We start from the raw sequence: 25,619 nt of genomic DNA, 5'->3' as shown, positions 1-25,619 counted from the left end.
TCTCATCCCTCCATTCCTCTCCCTCCTACATTCTATCCTCTCAATCCTTCCTCCTCCCTCTCCCTTCCTCTTGCATATGCCTCCATATTCTTCCTCCCTCCTCTTTCTTCCTTCCCCTCCCCTCACCCTCCATCTCCCTCCTCCACCCCCTCTTCTCCCTCCTTCATGTTACTCTTCCCTCCCCTTCCTCTCCCTCAGCTCTCTTCCTCCTCCCATTCCCACTTCTTCCACTTCCTAACTTCTCTCCCTCCTCCTCCTCTATCTTCCCCTTTCCTCTCCATCCCAAACTACTCCCCTCTATCCCACACCTTCCCCCCATCCTATGTCCTCCCTACTTCTTACCTTCTACATTCCCTTCCTTTACTCCCATCTCCTCTCTACTTTCTCTTCTCCCAGCGCCCCTCCTGTTCCCTCCCCCCAACATTGTTCCAACTGCGGGGCACCTCAACTCCTACTCCATCAGGAGGGGAGGGGAGAGGAGGGGCAGGGAGACAGGAGCTCTTTTAAACTGAAAAGGCGTATTATTGCCTCTGGAAGCCGGCTTGCTTGTTTACACAGAACCAAAGAAAAGCCGGGAATGTGAGTCCTTTTACACAACCAGCCGGCTTCCTAAAGCAAAAGACGAGGGACATGTAGCACACGTGCATGGCAACACAACTCGCCCTTTTAGACAGGTCCCGCATCAATATGCGTCACCTCTGATTCTACCTACCTTGGCAAAGTTTAGACTCCCTAATCCGCCTTTGATGCATTCACACAGGTGGATAATACCTGGCCTTCAAGCACTATGTAAAAGGGTAGCAAGAAGGAGGGAGAGAGACAGAGAGGGAATGGGGGGGGAGGGAGGCTTCACAGTGGGGATGGAGGTAGGAATGAGGGGCGAGCGGAAGGAGCGGAGGGAGGGGTCTATGTTAGGAGTGGGGTAGGGGAGAGTGGGTTCCCCAAGGGGAGGGGGCTGGAGCAAGGGAGGAAGGCATTCTGCTGAGGAAGTGGAGGGGGTGAGAGAAGGCTGGGTGTGACCTTCTGTGCCACTTTCCTTCACAGAACGGCAGGTGGAGTCGGGAGTTCAAGAACCAGGAAATGATGGAAGGAGCAACCTGCCCGCCCAACAGGTAACTACCTCAGCCCTTCCTTCCCCTTCTTTGCTCCCCCTCCCTCTGCGCACTTCCCCCTCCCTTCATCTCCCCTTCCCCACCTCTTCCCCTTGTTCACCCCGCCACAGGTAACTCCCTTTCCTGACTCAACCTCCCAAACCCTTCCTCCATCCTCTCTCCACTGCTCCTCACTACTCCTTCACTGCCCTTTCCTTCTGCCAAACACATAACTCTCCTCTCTCCTGACCTACCCCCTCACTGGAACCTCCCCCGTTCCTCTCCCCATCCTTCACTCTCTCCCCTCTTCCCCTCTCCCCCTCCCCTTCATCCCTTCTCCCCCCATCCCTTCCCTCCTACCTCGCCCCTTCCCTCCCCCTCGTCCCTTCTCTCCCCATCTCTGCCCCTTTCCTCCCCTCTCCCTCCTCCTCTCCATCCCTCTCCCCATCTCCCCCTCCTACCCTCTCTTTACCTCCTTTTTTCCTTCCCCTCTCCATTCTCCCCTCCCCTCTTTTCCCTCTCCACTGCTCTCCCCGTCTTTCCCCCTTCTCATCTGTCACCCCTCCACCCCTCAACTCTCCTACCCTATGATCCTCAACTCGTGTTGATATCTATCTTTCTCCTTCTCTTCCCCATTCCCGCCCATAGGAGGATGAGGTGTCTCCGGGGAGCAGTGACCCTCCCCGGCTGGAAGTGGAGGTGGAAGGGAGCCCATGTTCAGAGGAGGAAGAGGAAGACGAGGAGGAAGATGAGGAGGAAGGGGGCGAGGAGGAGGAGGAGGAGGAGCAGCAGCAGCAGCTACGGGGGGAGCCCTCCCCTAGTACAGGCCCCTCCCTCCCTTACCTGCGTCGGGGCCCCACCCTACCTCGTCTCCGCCGCACCCCCCAGGCTGGACCTCCCCCTGCTGGGAGAAGGGGCTGGTCTTCCGCGACTCCCACCACCCCTCCCCTGCTGCCCCCTGAGAGGGAGCCTCCCCTCCTGGCCTCCCAGACTCATAGGGACAGGACCCCGGCCTCACCCCAGCAGGAGCAGGAACCCCCTCTCCTTGAGTCCCAGCAAGTAGGGGAGCAGGAGGCTGTAGGCCACCGGTCTCCCCCCTCCCTTGCCCACCAGCAGGGGAAGGAGCCATATACGGCTCCTGGCCAGCGGCTCCCAGAGATGTCACAGCAGGAGGAACCAGAGAGGGCCATGGGACAGCAGGAGGGGGAGGTCTCCCCACCTTCTCTGCAGAAGGAGCCATCGCCACCAGAATCCCAACTGATGGAGGCATCTCCACTACCACCCCAGCTCAGTGAACCATATCCAGCAGGAACTCACCAGGAGGAACCATCTCTTAAACCATCCCATCAAGAAGAACCATCTCCTGTACAATCCCAGCAGGAGTACACATCTCCTGCACCAGCCCAGCAGGAGGAGCTACCTGTAGCATTCCTTCAGGAGGAACCATCGCCTGTACCATCCCTACAGGAGGAACCATCTAAAACATACCAGCAGGATGAACTATTTCCTGCACCATCCCAGCAGGAGGAACCTGCACCATCCCAGCAGGAGGAGCTATCTCCAGCAGGGACCCAGCAGGAGCCAAAATCAACAGGAATCCAGAAGAATGTTCCACCTCCAGAAGGAACCCAGCAGACACCATCTCCAGCAGGAACCGAGCAGGAGGCCCCATCTTCAGTAGGAACTCAGCAGAAGGTGCCTTCTCTGCCATCCCAGCAGGAGGCACCGTCACCACCAGAAACCCAGCAGGAAGCACCATCTCCAATAAGAACCCAGCAGGAGGCACAATTTACTCTACTATCCCAGCAGGAGGAATCATCTCCATCGAAATCCCAGCAGGAGGAACCATCTCTAGCTGGAGCCCGGCGTGAGGATCCATCCCCATCAGAGAAGGGGACTAGTGAGGAGCGGTGGAGAGAGGATGGAGGGAAGGGTTGGGAGGTAGAGTCAGGAACTCAGGAGGAAAAACCATCTCCACCAGGAACCCAGCAGGAGGAACAAGCTACACAATCACTGCAGAAAGAACTTTCTCCTCTCCCATCCCAGCAGCTGGCCCAGTCTCCTTTGGATTCCCAGCACATAGCACCATCAGAATCCCAGCAGAAGAACACAGAGACCTTCCCACGACCCCTGGAGGAGAAGCAATCGGTGGCCACGTCACCCCAGGAATGTGACAGACTTTGGAAGACCAACCCCACGCCAGCTTCGGCTGGGACCACAGGGAAGCTTCCTGTCAGGATGCAGGGAGTTGGAGGGGAGAAGGAGCAGGGCGGGCATCCCATACTGGAGGTGGGGATAAACAGTGGGGCCACCCATCCCTTATCTTCTAACCAACACAGCAGGGAGGAAGGGGAAGGTAGTGGGAGGTCACGATCGTCCTCCTCTTCCTCCTCCTCTTCCTCCTCCAGCTCATCAAGAGTGCAGAACAAGAGAAGATTCAAGGTGAGCTCCAGAGGCAGCAGAAAGGACAAGAGGAGCCTCCTCACAACCACTCACTCCCACCCGCCACCCACCCACACTTATACCCACCCACTCAGACACACACACACACTAACATACCCACAGTCATTCCCATCCCCACACGACCACCCAGACACACACATCCACACCCACCCAGTCACAAACAACAAACCCAAACACACCACCCCCACGTACACCCACAAACACACACATCCTCCAACATAGACACACTTACCCACACACGCATACACACCCACAGATAAACCCACAAACATACCCCCACACCCCCTCCTCACTCACTCACACACACACACACACACACACACGACCCGTCATAAACTCTTCTGGGTTCCAACAGAGTGAAGCTCCCTCTACACCATCCCATCACAAACACCTTCACACTGATACCCTGGTATGTACAACTCCACACTGATACCCCAGTGTGTATACTCCCACACTGATACCCTGGAGTGTATATCCCCCTTCGTTGGTACCCCCGTTGTGTACACCCACACACTGATACTCCAGAGTGTACTCTCCCACACTGATACCCTAGTGTATACACCCCCCTACACTGATACCCTGGTGTGTTCACTCCCTACACTGATACCCTGGTATGTACACCCCCTCACACTGATACCCCGGTGTGTGCACTCCCCACACTGATTACCCCGGTGTGTACATCCCCCTATACTGATACCTTGGTGTGTACACCCCCCACACTGATACCCCAGTGTGTACACCCCCACCCTGATACCCCGGTGTGTACACCCCCCTATACTGATACCTTGGTGTGTACACCCCCCACACTGATACCCCAGTGTGTACACCCCCACCCTGATACCCCGGTGTGTACACCCCCCTATACTGATACCTTGGTGTGTACACCCCCCTATACTGATACCTTGGTGTGTACACCCCCCACACTGATACCCCAGTGTGTACACCCCCAACACTGATACCCCGATGTGTACACCCCCACCCTGATACCCCGGTGTGTACACCCCCCACACTGATACCCCAGTGTGTACACCATTGGTGTGTATACCCCCACCTTGATACCCCAGTTTGTATACCCCCACCCTGATACTCCGGTTTGGATACCCCCACCTTGATACCCCCACCTTGATACCCCCACACTGATACCCCGGTATGTACATCCCACTGATAACCCGGTGTATACACCACTGGAGTGTAAACCCCCACCCTGATACCCCCACTTTGATACCCCCTCGATACCCCAGTTTGTATACCCCCACCTTGATACCCCCACCCTGATACCCCGGTTTGTATACCCCCACCCTGATACCCCCACCCCGATGCCCCCACCCCGATGCCCCCACCCCGATGCCCCCACCCCGATGCCCCCACCCCGATGCCCCCACCCCGATGCCCCCACCCCGATACCCCTACCCCGATACCCCCACCCCGATACCCCCACCCCGATACCCCCACCCCGATACCCCCACCCTGATACCCCTACCCTGATACTCCGGTGTTGATGTTGCAGAAACTACAGGCAGACAGTGAGGGAGTCTGTGCCCAGGACCGGAGTGGCTCTCAGCCCATAGATCCCACCCCACAGCACCTTCAGGCAATGGGTTGTTCAGATGGCGGGCCAACACAGAACAAGCAGCACCCTGCCCAGAGGGTGGTCTCACCTCCAGGACCGCAACGGCGCAGGACCTCCCATGGGGTCGAGCAGGTAGGTGAGGGGGGGGCAGCATTGCAGGGGGTGGGCAGGGGATGGTGACAGAGAGAATTGGTGGAGGGAGGCAGTGGATGTTGGGGAGGGCCCAAGGACAGATGAGGGAAGGGGGAGGGCAGGTAGGGATTGGAGGGGAGGAAAAGCACCTGGAATTGGGGAGAGGAAGTGGAGAGAGGAGGTGAATGGGTAGGGGAGGAGCAGTGGATGATGGGGTCCGTTTACAGAGGCTGTGGAGGGGAGGATGCAGGGGGCAAGGGGGAGGAGCTGGGCAGTAGAGGGGTTGGGGGGAGAGTGAGGGGGATGGGGCAAGGGTGGGCCTTGTGGGGAGGTCCCAAGGTGGAGGTGGGGGTTGTGAGGTTGGTGTGCGAGAATCAATGAGGGGGTCAGTGTCAGTGTGGTGGTGAATGAGGGTGAGGGGGCAGTAACAGTGAGAGGCTATCGGCGTCTTTGATTGGCTGTCATTGATGGTGAGGAGAGTCAGAGTTGTGAGGGTGATTAGGGTCAGTGAGGTGATCTGTGATCATGAGGAGGGCCAGTGTCATTTCGAGGGTCTGTCAGTGAGGGGATGACAGTGGTGATGGGGGGTGGGTTCCGGGTTGGTGAGGGGCATTTGGTGATCGTGAGGGTGTGGTTCGTGTTGGTATCAATGAGGGGGGCAGTATTGGTGTGGGGTAAGGGACGATGAGAGTGGCTCAATGACAGTGGGGGGGACGGTGAGCATTTATTGGTGACGGTGATGCAGTCGTTGGGCAGTGCTTGGTGACGGTGAGCGGTGGTTGGGAGTGACGAGTGGGTTGTTGATGGTTAAGGGTGTGGTGAGGGGTGGTTGGTGATGTTGAGAGGGTTGGTGAGGGGTGGTCAGGAACGAGGAGTTGACTGTTGTCTGTGTCTCCAGCAGGCTGACAGGACGGAGAGGGGAGGGCGAGACCCTCAGGGTCAGGAGCTCTCACTGCCCCGAGAAAAGCAGCCAGTGTGGAGCAGTAGGCGCCAGCTGTAAGTGTGTTGGCTGGGGAGGTTGGGGATAGTGGCACAGGAAGATCCCATGCACTGTTTGTGCTCAAGGCATCCATGGGGTGTTGAGGGCCATCATGAGTTCCCTCTCTGCATTGGCATACCCTCATCCAACCTATCTGTTCAATGGGGTAGTGGGGTCATGTACAGCTCAAAACCTCTCCCCAGGGGCTGTGGGATCAGTGTGGAGAGAGTAATGCACTGGGATCAACATGGGGAACAGTCTGTGGGAACAGAACAGAACAGAGGGATCAGTGCAGAGACTAGTCAGTGGGGACGAGAGCGGAGCAGTGGGATCTGGGAACTGGTCTGGTCTGTGGGGAGAGTGGGGCAGTGGGGTCACTAGGAATAAGAAGAGAGGAGGGTGAAGGGGTAGGGAGGGGAGGGAAGGTGAAGAGGTGTGAGGGAAGGGGTGGAAAGAGGAGAATGGGAAGGAGAGGGGTGAGGAAAGGTGAAGGGGCAATGGGAGAGTGAAGGGGTGGGGAGCAGAGGAGGGAAGAGCAAGGAGGGGCGGTGGAAGGGAAAAATGAAGGGGAGTGAAAGAAAAATGAAGGAGGGGAAGAGGAATGAAGGAATGGAGAGGAGAGGAGAGGGAAGAATGAAGGGGAGGGGAGAATGAAAGTGGGAAGGGATTGAAGGGAATGAAGGGGAGGGAAGAGAAGGGAAGAATGAAGAGGAGAGGGGAAGAATAAAATGGAGGGGTGTGAAAGGAATGAAGAGGAGTGAAGGGAAAAACAAAGGAGAGTGAAGGGGAAATGATGAAGAGGGGAGGGGAGATAAAGTGACAGAGGGAGGAAGGTGGGGAAAATGAAAGAAATAATTTTCTCATCTGGTTTCACCCTCCCCTCCCCTTTCCTTTCACATCTCCCTCCCCTCCACATTTCCTTCTCTCCCCTACCCATCCCCTCCATCCTTCCCCGTCCTCTTCCCTCCTCCCCTTTCCCCCTCTCCTCCTCCCCATCCCCCCTTGTCTCCCTCTCCTTTCCCCTCCTTCCTCCCCTCTCTCCCCAGCCTTCCCTTCTCTCAATCTCTCGCTCATTCCATCCCTCTCTCACACTCTTTCGTTCTTTCTTTCTCTCTGTCATTCTGTCTCTCGCACTCTCCATCTCTTCATGCCTCATCTTTTGCGCCCTTTGATCAGGCGCGTTGCGGATAGCCGGGGGTGGGCCGTGCTCTGATTGGCGGAGCGCGGGGTCCTTCGGCCGAGCGTGTGGCGGCGGTAAGATGGCGGTCGGAGAGAGAGAAAGAAAGGGGAGGGAGGGGGGGCTGATAGAGGTGGGGAAAAGAGAGAAGGGGGAAAGCGAAAGAAATAGAAGAGAGGAAAAAAGAGGTAGGAGGGAGGGGAGCGAGTGAGAACAGATTCCGAGAGGGGAGAGATGGAGAGAGTGGGAGGGGGAGAGAGATAGAGACGGGGAGAGAGAATCAGAGCGACAGAGGGGGAGACACAGAAAGGAGAGGGGAAAGAGACAGAAAGAGGGAGGGGAAGAGAAACGGGGGGAGGGAAAGAATGAGAAGAAGATAGAGGGGAAGATGGTAAGAGAGAGACAGGGGGAGATGGGAAGAGAGAGACAGACGAGGGATGGGAGATAGAGGGGAGTAACAGGAGAAAGAGAGAATAGAGGAGATGGATAGGAGCGGGAGGCGGGAGACAGTGGTAAGGGAAGAAAGATGAGAGAGTGAGCCAGGTGAGAGAGAGAAGGGTTGGAATGAGGGGGGGGGGGGAGAGAGTAGGAGAAAGGGGGGAAAATGTGGGATGGGAGTGAGAGAGAGCTGAAGATATGATGGATTGGGTGATGGGAGATTGAGGAGGGAATGAAAGTGAGTGAGAGGGATGCAGAGATTGAGAGTGACAGAATGACAGAGAGAGAATGAGTGTGAGAGAGGGATGGAATGAGTGGGAGATTGAGAGTCAATGAGCGAGAGAGATAAATAAGAGACAAAGATGGAATGCGAGAAAGAGATGGAGAGTGAGACAGAATGAGAAAGCAAGGAGGATGAGAGAGATGTAATGAATTAGAAAGAGGTGGAATTAGAGAATGAGAGATGGGGAATGAGAAAGAGAGCAAGATGGAATGAGAAAGAGTGAGACAGGAATGTGAGGGAGAGATGGAATGTGTGTGAGAGACAGACAGGAAATGTGGGAGAGATGAATGATAGGTAATGGGAGAGGGATGGGGAATGTGATACACATAAGGAGAATGAAAGAGAGATGAGGATTGAGTCTGTGGGAGAGATAATGGGAATGAGAAAGCAAGAGAAATGTTGAATGAGAGACACCCAGTGAGCACTATCGCCGTCCAACAGAGACCCAGTGAACCCCATCCCTGTCCCACAGGGACCCAGTGAACCCCATCCCTGTCCCACAGGGACCCAGTAAACCCAATCCCTGTCCCTCACACTCCACTGAACTCCATGACTGTCCGTCGGACCCCAGTGAACCCCATCACTGCAGCACACTCTCCAGTGAACCCATCACTGTTCCCCCCCCCGTGAATCTCATCACTGTCCCACACACCCCAGTGATCTCCATCACTCCCATGCACCCCAGTGATCCCCATTATTGTCCCACAGAACCAAGTGAACCCATCATTGTCCCACTGAATCCATCACAGTCCCATGTACCCCAATGAACCTTGTCACTGTTCCACAGAACTCAGTGATCCCTATAATTGTCCCACAGAGACCCAGTGATCCCCATCACTGTCCCACAGAACCCAGTGATCCCTATAATTGTCCCACAGAACCCAGTGAACCCCATCACTGTCCCACAGACCCAAGTGAACCCCATCACTGTCCCACACACCTCAGTGAACCCCATCACTGTCCCACAGACTCCAGTGAACCCCATCAGTGTCCCACAGACCCCAGTGAACCCCATCACTGTCCCACGGACTCCAGTGAACCCAACACTGTCCCACAGAACTCAGTGAACCCCCATCACTGTCCCACAGAACCCAGTGAACCCCATCACTGTCCCACAGACCAAAATGAACCCCATCACTGTCCCACAGACTCCAGTGAACCCCATCACTGTCCCATAGACTCCAGTGACCCCAACACTGTCCCACAGATCCCAGTGAGCCCCCATCACTGTCCCACAGACCCCAGTGATCTCCATCACTGTCCCACACACCCCAATGAACCTCATCCTTGTCCCACAGAACCCGGTTATCCATCACTGTCCCACAGACCCCAGTGATCCCTATCACTGTCCCACAGACCCAAGTGAACCCCATCACTGTCCCACAGACCCCAATTAACTCCATCACTGTCCCATAGACCCCAGTGAACCCCATCATTCTCCCACAGACCCCAGCGATCCCCATCACTGTTTCACAGGCCCCAGCGATCCCCATCACTGTTTCACAGGCCCCAGTGATATCCAGTAGTCCCCATCATTGTCCCAGTGAACCCCATCACTGTCTCAAAGACCCAAGTGAACTCCCATCACTGTCCCATGCACCCCAATGAACCTGATCATTGTCCCACAAAACCCAGTGATCCCCATCACTGTCCCACAGACCCCAGCGATCCCCATCACTATTCCACAGGCCCCAGCGATCCCCATCACTGTTTCACAGGCCCCAGTGATACCCAGTAGTCCCCATCATTGTCCCAGTGAACCCCATCACTGCCCCAGACTCCAGTGAACCCCATCACTGCCCCAGACTCCAGTAAACCCCATCACTGTCCCACAGACCCCAGTGAACTCCCATCACTGTCCCATGCACCCAATGAACCTGATCATTGTCCCACAGAATCCAGTGATCCCCATCACTGTTCCATAGGCCCCAGCGATCCCCATCACTGGCCCACAGATACCCAGTAGTCCCCACCATTGTCCCAGTGAACCCCATCGCTGTCCCAGACACCAGTGAACCCCATCGCTGTCCCAGACCCCAGTGAACCCCATCGCTGTCCCAGACCCCAGTGAACCCCATCACTGTCCCAGACCCCAGTGAACCCCATCACTGTCCCAGACCCCAGTGAACCCCATCGCTGTCCCAGACCCCAGTGAACCCCATCGCTGTCCCAGACCCCAGTGAACCCCATCGCTGTCCCAGACCCCAGTGAACCCCATCGCTGTCTCAGACCCCAGTGAACCCCATCGCTGTCTCAGGCCCCAGTGAACCCCATCACTATCTTGCAAAGAACCCCTTAATAACTCCTGGAGCCTCATTGCGGAGCAGCTTGATGCTGCAGTGGAGCCCTTGGCAGGTGGAGGGTTAAATGTGTCGGCTTCTCTCCCCTCCCCCTCCTGTCCGTGCTGCCTGTGTCATGGCGTGTGTGAGTGAGAGAGAGAGAGACCAGCTTTAAATAACACCGTTCCACAGTCTCTGGGAGAGGTAGGATCCTCCCTCCCTCCCTCCCTCCAGCTCTCACCTTTTGACTGAGAGACAGATAGAATGAAAGAGAGTGAGAAAGAGAGAGAGAGATGGTGGGCAAGGAAGGGCCTGGTTTGCCCAGCCCCCTTCTCTGCTCCTCTGCTACTGACTGGAAAACGAGGCATTCTGTGGGGGCTGTGCCAGGGCTTGCTCCCTGTTCCGATCCCCTCCCTCTTCCTCTCTGTTGTCCATCCTCTCTCCCCCCCTTCCCCTCTCTCTCCCATTCCCCCAATCTCTCCATGTCCCACACTCTCTCCCCAATCTCCTTCCCTCGCCCCTCAATCACCCTACCCCCTCCCTCTCCCTACTCCCCTACCTTTCCCTCCCACTCCTCTTCCCTCCCCCTTTCCACCCAACTGTCCCACCTCCAATACTCACTCCAATGCTCCCCAACACGCCTGCACAACACCCCCTTCCTCCAATGCCCTCCTTCAAGGTCCCCCCCCCCAACAACCCCCTGCACTCCACTCAACTTCTCTCTCAAACCCCCCCAGCTGCACCCCCCCATCCCAGCTCCAACAATTTCCTCCCCCCAGCTGTGTGAGAGAAAGGGTGTTTGAGAGAGAGGGTCTGTGTGTGTGAGGGGGGGGGAATCTGTGTGTGAGGGAGAGGGTCTGTGTGTCAGAGAGGGCATGTGTGAGGGAGAGGATCTGCGAGGGAGAGAGTTTGAGTGTGAGAGAGGATCTCTGTGAGGGAGAGGGTCTGTGTGGAAAGGGTCTGGAGTAACGGGTTCACAACTCGGGGCTTATCGAGTCCTTGACTTGGACGAGGGAGCAAATGGGGTCTCTGTCTCAGTAGGTGATAACAGGGTCTGTGAATTGTGGGGGGGTTAACAGGTTTTGTGACTCTCGGAGGTAGGGTTACAGTATCTGGTCTCAGGGTGGTATTGGGACCTGTGACAGGTTATGTTTCCCTGGGGAGGCGTATCAGGGCTTGTGACGGTGGAATAATTGCGTTCATGACGAGGGTGGGGGTAACTGTCTCTGTGACTTAGTGTGGGGTTTTAATGGGGTGTTATGGAGTCAATGGCTGAGGTGGGTTAATGGGTCTGCTGGGGGGGGTAACAGGTTTTGTGAGTCAGGGAGGGGGCATCTGGGTCCATGACAGGGGGCAATGGGGTTCATGCCTTGGGTGGGCTAATAGGGTCTGTAGCTCAGGGGTTTTTGAGGTCTGATGGAGGGAGTAACAGGGTTCATGATGGGGGAGGGTAATGGGATTCATGTCTTGGGGTGACTAATGGGCTGCATGACTGGGTGGGGTAATGGGGTATTTTACTCAGGATTTATGGTGCCCTTGATACAGAGGTGGTAATGCTGAATGTGACAGTGGGTAATAAGAGTCCATGACTGGTGGGGGGGGGGGGTGGGAATAAGGGTGTCCATAACACTCAAGGAGGAATAACAGGATCTGAGACAGGGGAGTGGTGGGGTAATGGGGTTCGTGTCCCACCCCTCCTTCCCCTTTCTCCACCCGCTTCTCCGCGCTTTCCACCCCTCAAAACCTCTTTTCACCCCAACTCTCCATAGCCATATCCACCCTCCTTTCCAACCCCCAATCACTGCCCTCCCTCCATTCTCACTCCCTCCACTCTTCCCTCACACCACCCTCTTCTTGCGTCCTCTAACCATTCCCTCCTCTCCCCTCCCCTCGCACACCTTCCCCTCACTATTCCCCTCCCCTCTCCCCATGCGCCCTCTTGAATGTGTGTGCAGTAGAGAGTGGGGACTGTGTGTGTGAAAGGGTCTGTGTGTAGGGGGGTGTGTGCTCAAGAGAAGGGTGTGCGGGCAAGAGAAGGTCTGCGTGCGAGAGAAGGTCTGCATACGAGAGGGACTGTGTGTGAAAGAGGGACTGTATAAGAGAGGATCTGTGTACGTGTGTGTCCGTGACTCGGGGGGGGGGGGGGGGGGTAATTGGGTCCGTGACTTGGTGGGGGGGGGTAACGGTATCCGTGATTCAGGGTGGGGTAACAGCATCTGTGACTTGATGGGAGTAACAGGGTCTGTGACTTCATGGGGGTAACAGGGTCTGTGACTCGGAGAATAATGGGGTCTATGACTCAGCTACAGAGTCTCTGATTCAGGGGGGGTAACGAGTTCTGTGACTTGGTGGGGGTGGAGTTAACATGGTCCTTGACTCTGATAACAGGGTTGGTGACTCAAGGGGTACAGAGTCTGTGACTCTGGGGTAAAGAGGTATGTGACTTGGTGGGCGTGGGATTAATGTGGTCCGTGACTCTGGGGTAACGGGGTCAGTGCCTCGGTGGAGGGAGGTGGTGTTGTGGGATCCTTGTCTCTTGGAGGGAGGTTACAGGGTTTGTGTTTCTTGGGGGGTTAAATGTCCATAATGAGGGGTAACAGGGTCCTGCATTCTGATTCATGTACCCTTGCTGTGCCTCTCCCCATTCTCACTCCCCACCCCACATTGCAGAGAAGCAACTGGCCTGGCTATGCAGAACGAAACAAGTGCAGAGCTTGATCCCACAGAGTCGTCGGACCAGAGGGAGCGGTGTCTGAGCGACGAAGGCCACCCTGAAGCAGACAAGAGAGAGGTGAGGAAGGGTTGGGTGAATGAGATATCCTGTGGGCGGCGTGTGGGGCTCCGAGGAGGTCGGGGTGGCGTACAGCAAGCACTGGGTCCGGTCGCAGGGGGTTAGTCAGACCCGATCCCGACGCCTTCTCAGACCGTCCCGACTCACAGCCCCTCCCAAGTCCATCCCGTCTCCCACCCCCTCCCCAGTCCATCCCGACATCAACCCCCTCCCCACCCAATCCCATCCCCTCCCCAGCCCAATCCCCTCCCCACCCCAATCCCATCCCCTCCCCAGCCCAATCCCATCCCCTCCTCAGCCCAATCCCATCCCCTCCTCAGCCCAATCCCAACCCCTCCTCAGCCCAATCCACCCCCTGCTCAGCCCAATCCCATCCCCTCCTCAGCCCAATCCCACCCCCATCCCAGTCCGTCCCATCTCCCAACCCCTCCACCAGTCTGTCCCATCTCCCACCCCCTCCCTAGTCCGTCTCGATCCCACATCCCAGTCCGTCCCATCTCCCAACCCCTCCACCAGTCTGTCCCATCTCCCAACCCCTCCATCAATCTGTCCCATCTCCCACCCCCTCCCTAGTCCGTCCCGATCCCACTCCCACCCCCTCCCCAGTCCGTCCTTTCTCCCACCCTGTCCCTAGTCTGTTCCGTCTCCCACTCCCTCCCTGGTCCGTTCCAATCCCACCCCCTCCCCCGTCCCCACCCCCTCACCATTCTGTCCTGACACCCACTCCCACCCCAGTTCATTCCACCCCCTCCCCAGTCCGTCCTGATTCCACTCCCACTCCCTCCCCAGTTCATCCCACCCCCTCCCCAGTCCGTCCCATCTCCCACCTCCTCTCTAGTCTGTTCTGTCTCCCACCCCCTCCCCAGTCCATCCAAATACCACCCCCTCCCCAGTTCGTCTTGTCTCCCACCCCCTTCCCCAGTCTGTCCCAATCCCTCCCTAGTCTCTGTCCTGCCCACCCAACACCCCCACAGTCTCAGTCCATTTCTGCCCTACCTATACCCTCCAGCCTCCCTAATCTCCACCTGGGCCCCCTGTTCCTAGTCTCCTTTCCTCTACCCCCAGCCCAATCTCCGTCTTGCTCCTCCTCCCCATTCTTGCTTCCCCTCCCTCTTGTCCCCATCCCCCTCACTTGCCCCTCCCTGTACTACCCTCCCTTTCCTCCCTTCCTTTTTCTCTCTCTCCTCCACATCACCTCCCTTTTCCTCCCACCCATTCCCTCACATCCACCTTCCCTCCCCTCCCTCTTTCCTTCCCTCCCCCCACTCTTTACCCTCCAACTCCTCTTTTCCCCTTCCCCCTTTCCCCATCCCCTCTTTTCCCCCGTCCCCTCTTCCCCCATCCCCTCTTCCCCCGTCCCCTCTTTCCCCGTCCCCTCTTTCCCCGTCCCCTCTTTCCCCGTACCCTCTTTCCCCGTCCCCTCTTTCCCCGTCCCCTCTTTCCCCGTCCCCTCTTCCCCCGTCCCCTCTTTCCCCGTCCCCTCTTTCCCCGTCCCCTCTTTCCCCGTACCCTCTTTCCCCGTCCCCTCTTTCCCTGTCCCCTCTTTCCCCGTCCCCTCTTTCCCCGTCCCCTCTTTCCCCGTCCCCTCTTTCCCCGTCCCCTCTTTCCCCGTCCCCTCTTTCCCCGTCCCCTCTTTCCCCGTCCCCTCTTTCCCCGTCCCCTCTTTCCCCGTCCCCTCTTTCCCCGTCCCCTCTTTCCCCGTCCCCTCTTTCCCCGTCCCCTCTTTCCCCGTCCCCTCTTTCCCCGTCCCCTCTTTCCCCGTCCCCTCTTTTCCCGTCCCCTCTTTCCCCTGTCCCCACTTTCCCCCCACCGTTTTCTGCTCCTCCATTTCAGCCCAGGCCCATCCCAGTCTCAAGGCTACCTACCCTGTCACATTTGAGGCGGGTGGGTGTGCTGGCTGATGTGGAAGGGCCGAACGCTTTTGCGGTGGGTGCTGTGGAGGGGAGGGGAGCGGAGGGTCAGCCAGGCTGCCTTGCTCGGCAGGGCTCCTGCCTGCTGACCCCACCTGTCAACAACGCTGTGTGTGCTGTTACCACATTAGCCCCAGAGATAAACCCAATGACACCTGCACTGCCCGTCCCGCTGGACTCGCACCCAGTCAGATCAGAGCTTGCCGCAGAGAGGCAGACAGAGAGACCACCCACGTCCTAACTGTGCCCCCACTTCTGCATGGAGGCACCCCAGCCGAGAGACCTGAGAGACGCACCCCCCGGAGTAAAGAGGTGTTCACGGGCCAGAGATGCTGCATGGAGATTGCAATGAGGGGCAGCAGTGGGCGAGGGCAGACATCAGCCCTTTGTCACCCCTACCATTCGTCCCCACGTTTGGCCCTGCCCACCACTCAGCGGTCTGTCAAGGGACGGAATAAGAGACCCACCATCCGCTCCAGCGGAGGTCGCCCTCTCCAGAACAAGGGAGTGAGAGAAGGAGAGACCCTGGGCTTCCTCACGTAACCACACGCCGCAGCCCCTCTGGAAAGGAGGGGTTTGATGGTGAGGGAGGGGAGTTCAGCTGTCTTCAACATCAGAGGAGACACCCCTCAAGGACATCAATGCTGAACAGCGGGGTAATGTCAACGTCACAGCGGACCTTCCCCATCCCCCTACAATGATGTTAATGGTGAACATCGGGTGAGGGGTGAGGTCACATGAACCCCTCCACACAGACATAATGGTGAAAATCAGGGGAGTGGATGAGGTCTCTGTGCCCCCCAACATGCACATCATGGTGAACAACAAAGTGGGGGGGAGAGGTCACACCTCCCCACAAAGACATATTGGTTAACAATGGGGGAGGGGCGAGGTTGCAGTCACCTCCTTCCTATTCAAATATTGATGGTGAACAACGGGGGAGGGGTGAGATCAACCCGCCATGCCACATGGACATTGATGGTGAACAACAAGAGAGGGATGAGGTTGTGCTCCCTTACCACACGGACATTAATGGTGAACAACAGGGGAAGTGTGAGTCATACCCCACCCTACAAAGATGTTAATAATTAACAACAGGGGGGGGAGAAGGGATGAGTTCATACCCCCCCCTACAAAGATGTTAATGGTGAACGGGGGAGGGGCGAGATCACATCCCCCACAATGATGTTAATGGTGAACAATGGGGAATGGCCAAGAACACAGAGCCCCCAACTCCACAGAGATGGTGAACAACGGGGGAGGGGTGAATTTATACCTCCCCCTAAAGAGACGTTAATGGTGAATAACGGGATGGGTGAGATCACAATGACATTGATGATGAACAATGAGGGAGGGGTTGAGTTCAAAATCTCCCCTCCCCCCCCCGCGCCCCACAATGACTTTAATGGTGAACAACAGGGGGGGGGGCTGTGAGTTCATACCCCTCCACAGTGACGTTAATGGTGAAAAATGGGGGAACTGAGTTCATACCACCTCTACAGCGATGTTAATGGTGAACAACAGGGGAGGGTGAGTTCATACCCCTCCCTACAGCGACGTTAATGGTGAACAACAGGGGAGGGAGGGTGAGTTCATACCCCTCCCTACAGCGATGTTAATGTGAACAACAGGGGAGGGTGAGTTCATACCCATCCCTACAGCGACGTTAATGGTGAACAACAGGGGAGGGTGAGTTCATACCCCTCCCTACAGCGACGTTAATGGTGAACAACAGGGGAGGGTGAGTTCATACCACCCCTACAGTGACATTAATGGTGAACAACGAAGGGGTGAGTTCATACCCCTCCCTACAGCGACGTTAATGGTGAACAACGAAGGGGTGAGTTCATACCACTCCCTACAGCGATGTTAATGGTGAACAAAGAAGGGGTGAGTTCATACCCCCACAGCGACGATAATGGTGAACACGGAGGGATGTTCAAACCCCCATACAGCAACATTAATGGTGAACAAGGGGAGGTGTGAGTTCATATCCCCCTGCCCCACAGTGATGTTAATGGTGAACAACAGGGGGGGGTGAGTTCATACCATCCCTACAGCGATGTTAATGGTGAACAACAGGGGAGGGTGAGTTCTTACCCCTCCCTACAGCGATGTTAATGATGAACAACAGGGGAGGGTGAGTTCATACCCCTTCCTACAGCGACATTAATGGTGAACAACGAAGGGGTGAGTTCATACCCCCACAGCGACAATAATGGTGAACAATGGAGGGATAAGTTCAAACCCCCATACAGCAACGTAATGGAACAATGGAGGGGTGAGTTCATACCCCCCCCCTCCCCCATCAGCAACGTTGATGGTGAACAATGGGGGTGAGTTCAAGCCCCCCACCACAGCAGCGTTAATGGTGAACATCAGAAGGGTGTGCTCAACCCTCCCCCACCCCCCCCCCCCCCCCCGCACTCAGCGACATTAATGGTGAAGAATGGGGGAGAGGGTGAATTCATACCCCTCCTACAGCGACGTTAATGGTGAACAACAGACGAGGAGGTGAGTTCATACCCCTCCTACAGCGGTGTTTATGGTGAACAACAGGAGAGGGGATGAGTTCATACCCCTCCCACAGCAACGTTAATGGTGAACAACGGGGGTGGGGGTGAGTTCATACCCCTCCTACAGCGATGTTAATGGTGAACAACGGTTGGGGGGTAAGTTTATACCCCTCCTACAGCAATGTTAATGGTGACCAACAGAGGAGTGAATTCAAACCACCCCTATAGCGATGTTAATGGTGAACAACGGAGTGAGTTCATACCCTCCCCCAAACACAGCGACGTTAATGGTGAACAACAGGTGATGGGCGATATCACACCCCTCATAATGACATTGATGGTGAACAACGGGGAAGGGGTGAGTTCAAACTACCACCCACAGAGATGTTAATGGTGGACAACAGGGGATGAGCGGGTTCATGTCCCCCAACAGAGATGTTAATGGTGAACAAAGGGGGAGGGGTGAGTTCAAACCCCTCTCCCTCCCCCCACAGAGACATTAGTGGTGAACAATGGGGGAGAGGCGAGTTTAAACCCCCTACAGAGACGTTAATGGTGAACAATGGGGGATGGGCAAGGTCACAGTGTCCCTACCACAGCGATGTTTCTGGTGAACAGCAGGGGAGGGGTGAGTTCACAGTGGCTCCCCTCCACCCCACAGTGACATTAATGGTGAGCAGCGGGCCCTTGCCCGTCCCTTCCCATGGGAGGGCCCACTGTCTGGACTGGCCTGGTCAGTACACGGGACTGCGACCGGGCGCTACCTCAAGGCATAGCGCTGAAGACCAGGTGTGAAAGGGTACCTGGCTCGTTTCTCTTCCCATTTTCTCGCTGTGGCTTCCGATTGGGTGCTCAGAGCCTCGCTTTTTTTTTATTTATGGAGAGATTTCTTTTCTTTTTCTGTTCCATAAAAAAATTTGTGCAAGGAACATAAAAACTTGTAAAGGAAAAAGAAAGGACATTTATCCGAATTAATAGCTAGGTGTGCAAGATTTCAATGTAAAGGGGGTGGTCGGATGTTGAGAATTTTACCAGGTGAAGGAGGCTAGTGGAGGGAAGGGGAAGAGGGAGATCAGGACCAGATACCAAGCTGGTGAGGAGCCGTGGGGTGTGCGCTTGTTCAGTTGCTGGACCAGGGAGTCTCCTTTCACCTTCACCTCCCGGGGGAGAGGGAGGTGTCAGAGCACTATAGCTGCTCCCTTCCTCCTCTCAGGGGCAAAGGGGTGAGGGGCAGGAGAGAGCAGTGCTGTGGGAAGGCCGCTGTGTGGGTGTGTCTGTGTGGTTTGCATCTGGGTGTGTATGTCTTGGTGTGTCAGTGCTTGCTTCTATGTGTCAATGGTGTGTGTATATCTGTGTGAATGTCAGTATTAGGGTGAGTATATGTGTTTACACAAAAATACTGAAGAAACTCAATGAGCCACGCCACATTCTTTATGTTACAAAGATAAAGCTACGTAACCAACATTTCGGGTTTGAGGCCTTCATTGAGATATGAGCAAAATGTAAGCAGGCGTTGAAATGAAATGGTGGGGTATGGGGCAGGGCGATCAAGAGGTAATTAAATAGCCCTTTTCACATTGACTAACTGGTAAATTTGCAGTTCAACGAACCGGTTCAAAATGGTTTTAACTGCTTCTCTGCACCCTTTCACACTCACACTCACCACTCAGCATCCCAGAACAAAGGGGTGCCTATCCTCCAGCGGTGATGTCCTGTATGCCCCCTGTCCCTTTCACACTGGGCTAACCGGAATCCTGATTCAAAACAAATCAGTGACGATACACCCTCCCTCGGCGGTTCATTCACGGGGCGATCTGACACCTGCGTGCTGGTTCGTGAGTGTTTACACTGGCACATTAACCGGTAGATTGGCAGTTAATTACTAGATTAACGTGCCAGTGTGAATGGGGCTACAGGTAGATATGTGGGAGAGCATAATAAAAAGGCTGAGGTGATAGAGGGAGGGGACAGTTCTCTGAATGGAGAGTGGGAGGAAAGGTGACAGGGTTGGAGAAGAGAGGGAAAATGGGAAGTGGTCTAACAGAAACAGGAAAAGTCAAATATTAATGCCATCTATTAGGTGTTGCACCTCCAATTTACAGATAGCCTTGGTTTGGCAGTGCATGAGGCCATGGTCAGACATGTTGGCACGGTGTGAGGCGCGGAATTTAAGTGGTTGGACACTGGGAGATCCTGCCATTGCTGCAGACAGAGCGAAGGTGCTCAACAAAACAATCTCTCTGTCTGCATCCAATCCCTCTGATGTAGTGAATGCCACAACTGAAGCCACAGATGCAGTGGATGATTCCCAGATTCACAAATGAAGTATTTCTTCACTAGGAAGGACTGTTTGGGGTCCTGAATGGTGGTGAGGGTGGAGGTGTAGCATTTATGGTGGTCACAGGTAGGTACCAAAGGGTCAATTAGTGGGAAGGGATGAGTGGACAAGGGAGTCACGGAGGGAGCAGTCTCTGAAGAAGGTGGAGAGGAGAAGATGTATCTGGTGGTGGGATTGTGTAGGTGACGGATGCGGAAGGCGATACGTTAGATGTGGAGGTTAGTGGGGTGGTAGGTGAAGACAAGGGAAATCCTTTCGTTGTATCTAGGGACGGGGGTGTCAGGTCATATGTGGGAAATGGAGAAGATATGAGGAAAGGCTGATTTAGTAGAGGGTAATCCACATTTTATGAAGAAGGAGGAATGACATTATCTGGAACAAAAGACCTCATCCTAGGAACAGATGTAACAGAGACTGAGGAATTGATAGAGGAATAGAATTTTTACAGAAGATAGGGTGTGAGGAGGTAATTGTAGGAGTTGGTGGGATTGTAGAAAATATCTGTTGAGAGTTTATCTCCTAAGATGGAGACAGAGAGATGGAGAAAGGGAAGAGTGTCGCCAGAGATGGACCAAGTGAATATGAGCTTGGGGTGAGAGATAGCAGCAAAGTGGACGAGCTCATCATAGGTGCATGAGGGAATGTAGCAGAGCAAGAATTGAGCCTTGCCTTTATTGGCTTGTAGCATGGATTGCTCCACATAGCCATCAGAAAGGCAGGCATAGCTGGGACACATGCAAGTACCCATGGCTACCCCTTTGACTTGGAGAACATGGGCAAGTCAAAAGAGATTATTGAGACAGGTGGTAATGGAGGGGTACATGTTGGGTCTGTTGTGGAGAAAGAAACGGATTTGAGGGCTCCAGTATGGGGTATGGAGGTGTATAAAGATTGGAGGTCCACAGTGAAAATGAGGCGGTCGAGTTCAGGAAAGTTGTTGAAGTGATGGAGGGCATGTGTCATTTCACGGATGTTGGTAGGTAAGGTCTGGACCAGAGGAGAAAAAATGTTGAGGTAAGATTATAACATTTGGTGGGGCGGAACAATGTGGAAACAATGGGTCTACTGGGATAATTGGACTCATGAATCTTGGTTAGGAAGCAGAACAGGAAGAGTGGGGTTTGGAAACCATGTGGTTGGAAGACGTGGGAGTGAGATGACTGGAAGTGATGAGGTTAAAGATGGTACGTGAGACAGTGGCTTGATGATCTTTGGTGGGGTCCTGCTGAAGAGGTAAGATGTCTGAGAGCAGTCATCTTCGGCAAGCTACAGGTCAGTGCGCCAGATCACAACAGCATCACCCTTGTCTATGGGTTTGATAGTGAGGTTGGGATTGGTGCAGGAGAGCAGATGGCAGAGTTTTCCAAGGGGGTGAGATTACAATGAATGAAGTGGTGAAGTTGAAACGATTAATGTCTCGGCGGCAGTTGGAAATATAAAGTTCCAGAGCGGGCAGATGGCCAGAACCAGGTGTCCAAGAGGACGTGGAAGGCTTAAGGAGGGAGAAAGGTTGCAGTGGAAGGGAGGATGGAGAATGGTGGTGGAAGCAATGGGCATGGAGACGATAGGAGAATGTGTGTGTGTGTGTGTGACTGAGTCTTAATGTGTGTCCATGTATGTACTGACCTGTGTGTTTGTTGACTGTGTGTGTGTGTGTGGGCTGTTGGTTCTTGGTACGGCATGGAGAGGGGAGCAGAGGCAGGGGAAGGTGGTGGGGCTAAGGACCAGACCCACCCTGCCTGTCCCTCCAGCCTCACGCTCCGCCTCCCCCCCCACCTTTGCCCCCGGGGGTCTTCTTTCTGTTGCAGAACGTGGTGCCAAAAGCCTTCAAGAGGAAGATCTCAGTGGTTTGTGAGTACTTTGCGCTTGTCTGCTGTCTGTCCTGCCGCCAACCCACCTCCAGCAAGGGTCCATTCACTGTCCCAATGAAAGAGTGTTTGAGCAAAGTGAGACTGCAACAACCAGACATCAAAGGGTGGAAAGAAGGTTTGACTCATGAATGTCTGTGTGCAGGACAGTATAGAGGGAACTTCACTTTGAGTTTAACTGTGGGAGTGTTTGTGTGTGACAGGACGATGCAGAAGGACCTTCACTCTGTTCCTGGTCCTGGGAGTGTGTGTGATGGAACAGTGGAGAGGGAGCTACACGTTGTGTCTGACCTCTGGAGTGTGTATGTGTGACGGGACCGTGTAGAGGGAGCTTCACTCTTGAGTCTGACCACGGGAGTATATGTTTGTGTGTCACGAGATCGTGTAGTGGAACCATTTCTGTGTGAACCCTGGGAGAATGTGTGTGATGGGACCGTGTAGAGGGAACGTTATGATGTTTTAACCCTGGGAGTACATGTGTGACAGGACCATGTAGAGGGAAAATCACTGAGTCTGATCCCAGGGAGGCATGTGTAATGGGATCGTGTAGAGGGACTGTTACTGTGTCTGAACCCAGGGAGAATGTGTGTGACAAGATCGTGTAGAGGGAGGGTTACTGTGTCCGAATCCTGGGAGTATGTGTGTGACGAGACCATGTAAAGAGAGTGTTACTGTGTGAACCATGGGCGAATGTGTGTGACAGGACCGTGTAGAGGGAACATCACTGAATCTGATCCCAGGGAGTACATGTGCGAGGCAGGACCATGTAGAAGAGCGTTACTGTGTCTGAACCCTGGGAGAATGTGTGTGACGGGACCATGTAGAGGGAGCGTTATTGTGTATGAACTCTAAGAATGTGTGTGATGGAACCGTATAGAGGAAGCATTACTGTGTGAACCCTGGAAGAATGTGTGTGACAGGACCATGTAGAGGGAGCTTCACTCTGGAGTTTGACCGTGGGAGTGTGTATTTGTGTGTGATGAGACCATGTAGAGGAAACATTACTGTGTGAACCCTGGGAGAATGTATGTGATGGGACTGTATAGAGGGAGCTTTACTGTGTCTGAACCCTGGGAGAATTTGCGTGACAGGACCGTGTAGAGAGAGCATCACTGCTTCTCAACCCTGCAAGTATGTGTGTGACGGGACTGTTTAGAGGGAGCTTCGCTCTGAGTCTGACATCAGGCGGGCGTGCGTGCGCTAGCGCCAGTACGGTATAGAGGGAAGTTCACCCTGTATCTGAACCCAGGGTCTATATGTGTGTGGAGGGGGCTATGCCTCATGGCGGGGTGGGTGGGTGGGAGGGGTGTGACAGAACTGACTGCTCCTCTCCCCACAGCTGCTGGGAAAGCGGGATCAGCAGGCAGTGGGGAACAAGAGACAATCCAGCCAACACGCAAGCGACGGTGGGGGTCCAGTACAGTCGCCACCCAGAAGAAACCTTCCATCAGTATCACCACTGATTCATTAAAGGTGAGGGCCCCCACCCCGGCTCATCATATCCCTCCCACCTCCCTCCATCTGAACCCACCTCCAAAGCCTGTACCCCAGTATGTCCAATCCATCTCCCAACAGTCCGTCCCCTAACCCCCCCCCCACAGTCCAATCCGTCCCCCCACAGTCTTCCCCTACCCCCCACCGTCCAATCTGTCCCCCCCTTACCCCCCACAGTCTGTCCCCTACCCCCACAATCTGTCCCTTTATCCTCACTGTCAGTCCCCTACCTCCCCCCACTGTCTGTCCCTTCCCCCCACAATCTGTCCATTACCCCCCACTGTCTGTCCCCTAGCCCCCCCTACAGTCTGTCCCTTACCCCCCCCACAGTCTGTCCCTTACCCCCCCCCACAATCTCCCCTACCCCTTCTGTCCCTTACCCCCCTACAGTTTGTCCCTTACCCCCCCACAGTCTGTCCCTTACCCCCCACAGTCTGTCCCTTACACCCCCACAGTCTGTCCCTTACACCCCCACAGTCTGTCCCTTACCCCCCCCCACAGTCTGTCCCTTACCCCCCCACAGTCTGTCCCTTTAGCCCCAGTCTGTCCCCTACCACCTCACAGTCTGTCACTTACCCCCCCACAGCCCGTCCCCTACCCCCCCCCCCCCACTGTCTGTCCCCTACTCCCCTCAGTCCATCTCCTACATCCCCAACGGTCAGTACCCTTCCCCCTCCACAGTCTGATCCCCACCACAATCCTATAATCCTACTAACCATCCCCATATCCCTCCCACAGTCCAATCCATCCCTCCACTGTCCGCCCCTAAACCCCCCCCCCCCACTATCTGCCCCCTCCTCTTGTTGTTCACCCCTCCCCCCCCCCACTGTCTGCCTCCCCCCCCCCCCACCCCCACCATGGTCCGACCCCTACCCCTTGGGTTTGACGACTACCTCCGCAAACTGTCCTCTCCCCCAATCTGTCCTCACCCCTTCCCTTCCTCTCACACTGATCCCCAATGTTAGCATCTAACCTCTAGTCTCCCATCCCCTCAGTCCTTGTCCCAGACTCCTGACCTCCTCACCACCTCCGACTTTGCGTCCAGTCACTAATTCTGGAATCGTCTGACCTCTGATCCCAGATACTTCTGTCCTCAATGTCCCTACTCCCAGACACCTCTCACCTCTGACTCCCCTCTGTCCCCATACCTGATGCTGGACAAGTCTAACCTCTGTCCATGATCCTTGCTCTTGGACACATCTGACCTCTGACCTCCCTCTCTCCCCGGTGAGATCTCTGACTTCCCTGTGTCCCCAGTCCGTGGCTCCGGACATCTTTGACCTCACACCACCCTTTGTGTCTCCAGTCCATGAGCCTGCATACCCCTAACCTCTTCCCCCTTCCCCACAGCTGTCCTCAGGCACCTCTGACTCTGTTCCCTCGTCCTACACTAGACAATACTGACCTTTGCCCCACTTGTCTCAGACCTTGAACCCGGACACCTCTAACCCCCCCCCCAACCCCAACCCCATATAAGACCCTGACACCAGACAGCTCTAACTTCTGTGACCCATTGTCCCAAACTCTGTACCTGGACACCTCCGCTCTGCTTGTCCCAGACCCTGAACTTGGACACCTCTGACCATCTCCACCCTGAACCTGGACACCTGAGCCCCCCCATCCCAGGACCTGAACCTGGAAACCTCTGATCTCTGCTCCCTATGTGCCCAGAGCCTGATTCCGGACATGAAGCCCACGATGGGAGCCAGCCCAGCGCCGGCCCCAGGCCAGGAGGTGGTACTGGATCTTCATCCCGACGACAGCCATATGTCCGAGGATGATGGTGAGAGGAATGAGGACAAGTCTGCTCTGGACAAGGGGCTGAAGATACGGCGCACCGTCACTCAGGTAATGCCCCTCTGACTGGTATCCCATCTCGGCCCATTTCACCTCCCACCGCCTCAACATCCCTCTGCTGTTTCCAAAGTGTGTAAACCCACCAGCCTGTTCCACCGATGGTCACGCAGGTAAACTCAACCGTCCTGTCCTACTGATGGTCACGCAGGTAAACCCACCAGCCTGTCCCTCTGACAGTGACCCAGTCTGTCCTTCTGATTTGGCTTTCCCACTGCCTCACCAACCAACCCCATACCCTGGGGCACGCTGTTCCCTCCCTGGTTCCTACCCTCCAGGGCATCTCCCTCCCGGTACCCCAAGGACCCTCATGACCTGGGAACTAGCCACCATTCGCAATGTGTCCAAATCCCCCCCCCTCCCCCTGCCTTCTCCGCCTCTCTCTTCCCCCCCCCCCCCCCCAGCCTCTCTCGCCCTCCCGCCTCTCCCCTCTCAC

General features: G+C 55.4%; 1 protein-coding gene across 2 annotated transcripts in view; it reads left to right on the top strand.

Annotated features, from left to right (window-relative positions):
- The window catches only part of acin1b (apoptotic chromatin condensation inducer 1b), a 52,897-nt gene that overhangs the window by 15,827 nt on the left and 11,451 nt on the right, over positions 1–25,619 (top strand). The window contains exons 4-11 of one of the 2 annotated variants that reach the window (XM_069941078.1): positions 1,045–1,112; positions 1,740–3,533; positions 5,062–5,256; positions 6,158–6,252; positions 13,083–13,203; positions 21,776–21,818; positions 23,175–23,308; positions 25,001–25,177. In XM_069941078.1, coding sequence (XP_069797179.1) covers positions 1,045–1,112; positions 1,740–3,533; positions 5,062–5,256; positions 6,158–6,252; positions 13,083–13,203; positions 21,776–21,818; positions 23,175–23,308; positions 25,001–25,177 — 2,627 coding nt within the window. Of the gene's footprint in view, positions 1–1,044; positions 1,113–1,739; positions 3,534–5,061; positions 5,257–6,154; positions 6,253–13,082; positions 13,204–21,775; positions 21,819–23,174; positions 23,309–25,000; positions 25,178–25,619 lie in introns of both variants that reach the window. The other variant, XM_069941077.1, reaches the window with a different exon arrangement.

This window comes from Narcine bancroftii, chromosome 5 (assembly GCF_036971445.1).
Source record: "Narcine bancroftii isolate sNarBan1 chromosome 5, sNarBan1.hap1, whole genome shotgun sequence".
NCBI classification, from domain to species: Eukaryota; Metazoa; Chordata; class Chondrichthyes; order Torpediniformes; family Narcinidae; genus Narcine; species Narcine bancroftii.
Note: the sequence above shows the minus strand (reverse complement) of the source record. Positions and strands in the feature narration are given on the sequence as shown.